The sequence below is a fragment of the Arctopsyche grandis genome, chromosome 8 (assembly GCF_051622035.1).
Source record: "Arctopsyche grandis isolate Sample6627 chromosome 8, ASM5162203v2, whole genome shotgun sequence".
In the NCBI taxonomy this organism is placed as follows: domain Eukaryota; kingdom Metazoa; phylum Arthropoda; class Insecta; order Trichoptera; family Hydropsychidae; genus Arctopsyche; species Arctopsyche grandis.
Window position 1 is genome coordinate 11995674 of NC_135362.1, and position 7876 is coordinate 12003549.

The 7876-nt window shown below is 35.0% G+C and overlaps 1 protein-coding gene across 1 annotated transcript; it reads right to left on the minus strand.

The window, feature by feature from the left end:
* Window positions 1-1872: 1872 nt before the first annotated feature.
* LOC143916005 (delta-sarcoglycan-like) lies at window positions 1873-7289 on the minus strand. Its single transcript, XM_077436857.1, has 6 exons — window positions 6936-7289; window positions 4770-5016; window positions 4502-4691; window positions 4070-4262; window positions 3858-3981; window positions 1873-3755 (listed from the first exon to the last, which is right to left on the minus strand). The coding sequence occupies exons 2-6, from the start codon at window positions 5013-5015 to the stop codon at window positions 3567-3569; spliced, it is 942 nt and encodes a 313-aa protein (XP_077292983.1). The 5' UTR covers window position 5016; window positions 6936-7289; the 3' UTR covers window positions 1873-3566.
* Window positions 7290-7876: the final 587 nt, after the last annotated feature.

Genomic DNA, 7876 nt, shown 5'->3' on the forward strand with positions numbered 1-7876 from the left:
CGTATTCAAGTAGTATGTAGGGTAGGGTCACCGTCTTTCATTCTTCAGGTGATTTTAAAGCTGTCATTCGGGGAGCTTTTATACGCAATATATCGCTTTGACTAATTGATTAAGTGCTATATAAATATTTTTGCCCACACTTTTTCATACTTTTTAATACTGGACTCAATGGATGATGAAAACAAAATTGCATTGATTCGCCGTACTTCACTCGGGTACTTACATATATTTGTGTAGAATAAATCTAAATTATGAATGAGTTTGATTGAAATCAAATGTGAACAATCGATGAATATTTCATAGCTGTCACCGTAGTGACAAGCTTTTAAACATGTACTTCAATACGGAGTTAGTGAATTATTCAACGACATACAATCACGACAGATTGATAGATTACGAATATTTGAATGTGTTGTTAATCTATTGGTGGGCAAGTAATAAAGCACAATTCGAACAAATCTTAGAACCAACGGATAGGAAAAATACTGTGCAATGGTGAAATATTTTATTTTTTTAAAAATAGTGTATGTTACCTGTAAAAGTTTTCAGTAGAGGAAAGTGCGATATTTAATAAATAATTACTATTGCCTGGGATTGAATGAAAATGGAAATTAAAATAAACACAATGTGCAATATGTTCAGAATTTCTATGGAAATTGGAATTTGTAATGATGCCAAAAGGCAATAATAAGGCAATTACATATAATAAATAATTTGTCATTGGTTTTTTTATTACATTTTTACGATGCAGCTATAATAACGCGAAATTTTATTTGAAAAATTGCATTAGCAAATCTTGTTTTGAAATAAAATACGGAACAGTAAAAACCTATGTATGTATTGATAACTTTATAATGAAAAGAACGTATGTCTTTACTTGGCTTAGTTTGGTGCATTTAAATTAAAATTAAGTTCTCTTTCACAGTAAAAAATTAAAACATAATTTGAGCATATATAAAGGAGAAAATAAATCAACGATTTACGACAATAAATTGAGCTCATAAATCCCATTTTATTTGATGTGCTGAATTTATGATGTATTATAAATAAATCGGTTTATAAATGTATTGTTTTTTTTTTATATCTCCATAATAAAATATGGTGCATGCTAATTGAGCGAGTTATATATATTGGTGGTTTTGTAGAAGGGCTATAATGCTAATATTATTGATTGAGTACTGTGTGACGCAAATGAACATTATTCAGCATTCGGTTATAGGGGATTAAAATGGAAATCAGTCGAGATTTCTCAGTGCAGCGTGCACTCCGGTGCATCTCATCACAACGTCACGAATCCCAACAATTAAGGGGTGCACGCGTTTCACGTGCAATCACCGACTATAATTGTCATTAGCGGCAGCCTGTGAAATCGCGTGATTCTCATATAGAACTATCTGTCTGTCTGTGTGTCGGTCCACGCCTCTCGCCTACCTGTGGATTTCGCATTAATGTGCAATGACGCGACGCTAAATTCAAATGCCACTAAAATGCATTCAAACGATACAATCTGATTACAGTGTTCTATTGAAAATAATCTGTGATTGAAATGGGGGTTTTGTTGAAATTAGAGCAGATTTAGAGTGATATATTATAAATGTACATATATGCAATATATGTACATATGTATACATTTTCAATTTTATTACGGAAACGGATGTAAGGATTTTGATGAAATTATATGAAACTATCCTTAAAAGCAATTTAAATAGGTTAATTTTTGAAAAAAATCATTTCGTGTGTCAAATTACCAAATTCGATCTTGTAGGTACCGTTGTCTTAGAGACCCATCGAAAAGAAATCAAAGGTTCGTTACTACCAGTACAGCTCAAGCCAGCAAACTGCACGTAAACAGCAGTACGAAAAGTTTTCTTTAGTATGTAACTTCTATATTTTATTTTATTGTTACAATCAATATACACTCGTCATTAGATATTGCTCCAATGCGACGAGTGTACGTTTTAACGGTCAGAAATACAATATACATATACAATCAGAATACATAGCATATAACAATTAATCATATAACAATTAATCAGAAATAATAATCATAGAGACATCTATGGATTATTTTTAGATTTTGTGTACAATTTTTATAAATATAATAAATACGAAATTATAGAGATATCTATAGATTTCAGATTGATGTGCATAATTTTTACAAATTATACACAGACAGATTTTTGTGACAGCAGGAAATGATCTAATAGCAATTTTTCAGGAACCGTTTCAGTAATGATCAGATAAAATTGGCAAACTCTGATAGAGAAACGATCGATTTGGAGTCACAAAACCCCCAAACCTAACCAGCAGTTTGACGATGACCCGAACCTTCGGTCTCAGTGGTGCTAATTATATACGCTTCCATTAATCTGCTGGCTTAATGGTAGCGTATGATATGGACACATTTATATTGTAACGTACGCCGCGGATTAAGCGAATAGAATCCCAGAGACTGTGTGACCGTTCAAAGATTATCTGTAACGGATATCTGTTAACGGATTAACTAAATGCATACCGTGCGACTGGTATAAGTGGGTTTTAAGGATAAGCGACAAGCTAAGTGCATGAAACAATGATTGCACTTCTCATACCGTGGGAATACATATCCGAATACGTGATTATACAGTAGGTAAATAGATTAGACGTCCTGAGAGATCTACCCCTTATAAGGCGGTACGTAAGCGATCTCAGGTCATTCTGGACTGAGCAGGGACAGTGCGTGTAACTCCTGAATCATCAATAAATGCTGTGAAACGACTGTTGGCCTTTTACTTGGATCCTCCACCCACCCCTCTACGCAACAATATATTCCGTAATGTGTACGCGGCGCATCAAAACAGCAGCGACACGATTTAAGGTCTATTTATATTAGCACAGCACGTGCATGTCGCCGAAACGTATCGAGCAGAACCAGTTTTATTTTTTGCTACTGTAGAAATATTCAAGCATGGCGTGATTTCGTAGTGGCTAGTGCACCCGTACTAAAAAAAAGTGCCATGCACATATGAATATTTTTTTAGGCATCATATTGTGACAATATTTACTCGACGACAAGCAATATTGCGCCATATCATTGCACTTTGTAATGTACATATGTATGTATATTTAGGTTAGCCGAATTTTTACCTTACATGAAGGCCTCTTCAACACGCTTCTACTCGTCTCTGTTTTGCCCAACACTCATCCATCTCTCCCCAAACATTTTTCTTATATCGTCTTTTACCCATTTGCATTCTCTCGGGTACCATTCTAGTGCTTCTTTTGTCTACTTTTAGTTAATTTTTCTGGCTACATGATCCACCCATTGCCATTTCAATCTCTTCCCTCTAACCACTATATCTACTACCCTTGTCATACTTCTCACCCACGTATTCCACTTTCTGTCTTTCTTCGTTATGTCAAGCATACTGGGTTCCATACTTTTTTGGGTGCATTAGACTTCGTGTAGCATCTTGGCGTTCAATTTCAAATCCATCCGTCATCACTGGAGAAGAATATATGTACATATGTATGTATGTACTAAATAAAATATGTATTTATTAACAAAATACATTTATTCAGCAAGTCTAAGTGCAAATTGAATCAAAATCTAAATCAAACGTTGCACAAATACCGTTCGCATTAGCGAGGAAAAGTCTTCCATTTTCACAGATGCACAGTTGGAATATCCCGCTTTTTCTCATTTTGGGAGGAATTGATTCAGATTTGGCTTTTTGTAAGTCTTTAAGTATTATATTTGAAGAAATTAAATTGATCTATGAAACAAAAAAGCCATATTATTCAATATTCAGCGCGTGCGTTTTGTATTTTTCGAATATAATATTTTATATATTAAATATGTATATAAATATACTTACTGTTCCCGTTGAAGATTTGAATTTGATGTCACCCAATGCTTTAGCATCTATAGATCCCGCCTTAGATTCTAAATTTATTTTACCAGATGCTTCTATATTTAAAGATCGAGTTAGTGATTGTATTCTGTAAGTATGGAAATGTGCGTCAAACATATGTACAAAGAAACTTACACATGTATGTAATTGAATAAATATTAATTAAGTTTGCATACGTTAAGTTTTTACCAACGTCTGCACTTATCAATGGTGTCATGAGAGATTTTTCAAAAACTGCTCCTCCAGAACCAGTAATTTTTAGACTGTTAACTCCCAAAGTTACCTCATCGGCGTTCGTAGAGAATAATACATTATTGTTAGGGTCTTTTATTGTAAATTCTTTTCCTAGACATTCAAATCGATTTTCATCTAAAATAAAATCAATTGTAAAAAAAAAACCATCATGTAGCTGTTAAAAGTTTGGCGATTTCGTTCTGATTTATTCATTACGCGTTTGCTGCCTTGTAGTACTCATCTGATTGAATATTTATGATAAACTGCTAATGGACTTTCAAACAAACTTCGACATTATCGGATACAAAGGATCTTTTTTTTTACACGTTTCACTCAATTTCGCTACTTCTTCTTAACGCTTTCGTATTACTCACCTATGTAGATTTGATTCGACAAATTCCCGTTCACATCCAGCGTTTTAATTGTGAAATTTTTATACGATTCTAAAGTGAGCGATCGATCTTTTCTTGTTTTTATCGTGGATGCGACGAGATCGTCGAGGAAATATGCTTTTCCGGAGAGTTGAATTCCTTCTTTTGTGATTTTCAACTGTCCCATTCCATCCTGAAACATCCAACGGAGAAATTTTACAATCGTGTTAAAGTGGAATTGAACTGTTTAAAAATGTATTTGGATTGAAACCTTATTAAATTTCATCACTGTGAGTATCCACATGGTTAGCGCTAAATTGAGCATGACTAAGAGTATGAGAAAAAGTAAAATTCCGAATATACACCATTTTCTCCATCCTTGGAATTTAATGTCGACTTTATCCTTAACGCAGATTGGTATACACGATTTTGTCCTCTCGTGAAAGTTAATCTCCTCTTGAGAAGGGTTTTGAATTTCAGCTACGTCTATGTCGTCTGAAGCAACCACCGTTTTCATGCTAAAAATTAAAATATGAAATATTAACGACACAGCACACAAAGATTTCTTAAGAAACGCTTTAGTGGAAATGTTCAGTTGAATTTTACAAAAAAACTTTTTTCTTTTTAATACTTATTGCATATTTTACAACACGTTGAAACATTTCTTTAAATTTTATATAATATATAGTATTAGAGCACTTTCTTATATACTTTTCTAATATAATACAGTTATATGTATTCATTATTGCTATATTACCTCCGAATGCACATATAATAGTTCTCGTTTGTCTCGCGTACCTTGCTTCAACTGGACCGGGCTGCGGCCCAGTGTTACAAACACCTGCTCTCTCCGTCTCATTAACATAATGCCCCTCTGATATAAGAACTCAGACGGCGACTGCCGAGTTGTAAAACTAGAAAAATCAAACTTTCACCGTCTCTGCACCCCCCCCCCCCTCACTCCCCCCCCACAGACCCACCTTTCATTTTGCATATATATGTATGTACGCTCATTGCACAGTGTAATGAAAAAAAAAGCGTGTTATTAGTTTGGGCGTGATACGGTTTTTTTCCCTCTCCCTATTTTCCAATACACGTGCAAAAGGTGTTAATTTGGTTCGGTGTCGATCCAATCAGTCGAAACGCTGATCGACTCGAAAGATTGGTCGACGTAAGCACTCGATTGAAGGAAACTGGGTGACTGGGTAATGACGATTACCCTCAGCATACGATTGAGACGATGTATAGCGAAGTCTCCAATTTATAATTTTATACGAGTATAAATCTGATGTATTAATAATTAAGACGAAATGTGATCATTTTCACACAAAAGCTTAATTGATAGCTCAAATTTTTATATTAAAGCTTGGTGATTAAAGTTTCATCTATAAGAATGGATACATGAGTGCTAATGTGGCACGAGAGAGCTTATTGTAGAAAGCTTACTAGCTTCAAATAGATCCTATAGATTTATTTATTTAATTATTTATACAGGTATACACTCATTTATTTCATTTTACACGACATCTATGGTCAAACATTATATTATTAAAAGCCTATAACATACATCGATTGACAATCATAGAGACATCTATAGGCAAATTTGCAGCATTTTTTTATGAATCAGAAAATTTGAAATGTTATAAACTCGAACTTTGCGTGATATAGGACAAGTTTGCAAATTTCTATGTAATCAAATATATTGGCAAGCTTTTATAGGAAACGATCGACCTTGGATTCACACATTCAAGGTCTGGCCAGCAGCACATAGCCAGGCATTGAACCCATGGCCACACAATTGAAAGCATTACACGTTAATGACTGATCTATGCTGCTGCAGATTAATGTAGTAGGATCATTTTTTGTTAATATTACATACATATGTATAAAATGTGTTATGAGCATTTATAACACATTCTAAATAGGTTTTTGAGATTTTTTCCAATAGTGCCGTACAATAATTATACAATACTTACTTTCCATTTTAAGCACAAATTTGAACCACAACACCACGTAATCTTAACTCTAATTTATACTTTATCATGCTACATACTCGTACATACATACGCTTGTGGTTACTAGAGAAGTATCTTTTCTAATGATAGTTGTAAGCATTCTTACGATGAAGCATTATATTGACAAATTAAAGTACACATATGTATGCATACACGTATGTATATATCGTCAAAGATTTGATTATAATTGACTTTCAAAGCTATTTGGATGACTTGATGCACTTATGCACATATGATAGAATCTATTAATATTTATACTTTAATTATTATTGAAAAATTGAATTGATATGTGTCAATTATTTCAGGATTGTCACCGTAAAAGAATGATAAAAATTCGAGAGAAATTTTATGGGAATCCTCAAATCGGAAACTGTAATCTGCACCGAAAATTGTATCACCAAAATGAACAAATATGTACGTACGTTTAGAGATGTTCCTTTCACATTTTCCCACCGAGACGGACGATTTCAAACAAACGCGCACGCACTGTCAAATCTGTTTACGCGATTTGTCCGATCGAAAATGCGGCGAATGAAAAAGCTCGCGAAAGCTGTCCGCTCTCGTGGAGCGCACCGGCCTCTCGGATTATCAAAACGAAACGGAATTTGGGCAAAGTCGGTCAGGAAGTGGAGAGAAACGCGAAATTTGTACTCAAAATATCACACCGCGCCAGACAGTTCAACGGGAAGAGGGGATCGGGAATGAGGGGATAGGGAACGGGAGAGGTGGGTCAGTTATTGGATTGAACTTGTGTGCTCGTGTGTGGGTGTGTGTGTATGAGGAACAGAAATAGTTAACGCTCGCCCACTCAACGTTTGCGAGTGCACGTTGCATGTTGTATACAAAATCGTTATTTTTAATGGAAAACTCTTAATATAAGTTTTCACGCTCTCATTGTACCTTGCAGGTTGTAATTGAAGTCATTTTGAAGAAAAAAGGCATGACTGGTGAGAGGCACCCATAACTAAGGTGAATTATACTAACAATGAGCTGGTAAACTTCAAATGTTACATATTCGAATGAACACATTAACACATAAGTCAGGTTGCTAGGAAGAATGAAATCATTTGTTTTGTTCGTGAGGATATGTGTCTGTACCTATATAATCTCTTTGCATGTATTTATGTATGTATGTATGTAACCTTCGTTCGTAGACGACACATCTGACTTTTTTTTTCGATTCATAGGCACCGATTCGATTTTTTTCGATTCAAAGGATTTGAAGTCCCCGGGGGTGAAGCCCTAGGGGGTGAGGCTTCCAGGGGCGCAGCCGCCGAGGGCGAAGCTTCTGGGGGCGAAGGCTCCGGGGGCGCAAGCACCGGATTCTGGTATACATATAATTTTGAAAGAGACAGTATACATA

What these genes read in the sequence shown, in the direction of transcription:
- LOC143916005 (XM_077436857.1), bottom strand. Translation starts at nt 5,015, where the DNA reads ATGAAAACGGTGGTTGCTTCAGACGACATAGACGTAGCTGAAATTCAA. An exon ending in GACGTTGGTAAAAACTTAAC is followed by an intron (nt 3,982 to 4,069) that starts GTATGCAAACTT and finishes CCATACTTACAG; the next exon opens with AATACAATCACTAACTCGAT. An exon ending in TCAAATCTTCAACGGGAACA is followed by an intron (nt 3,756 to 3,857) that starts GTAAGTATATTT and finishes TTTGTTTCATAG; the next exon opens with ATCAATTTAATTTCTTCAAA.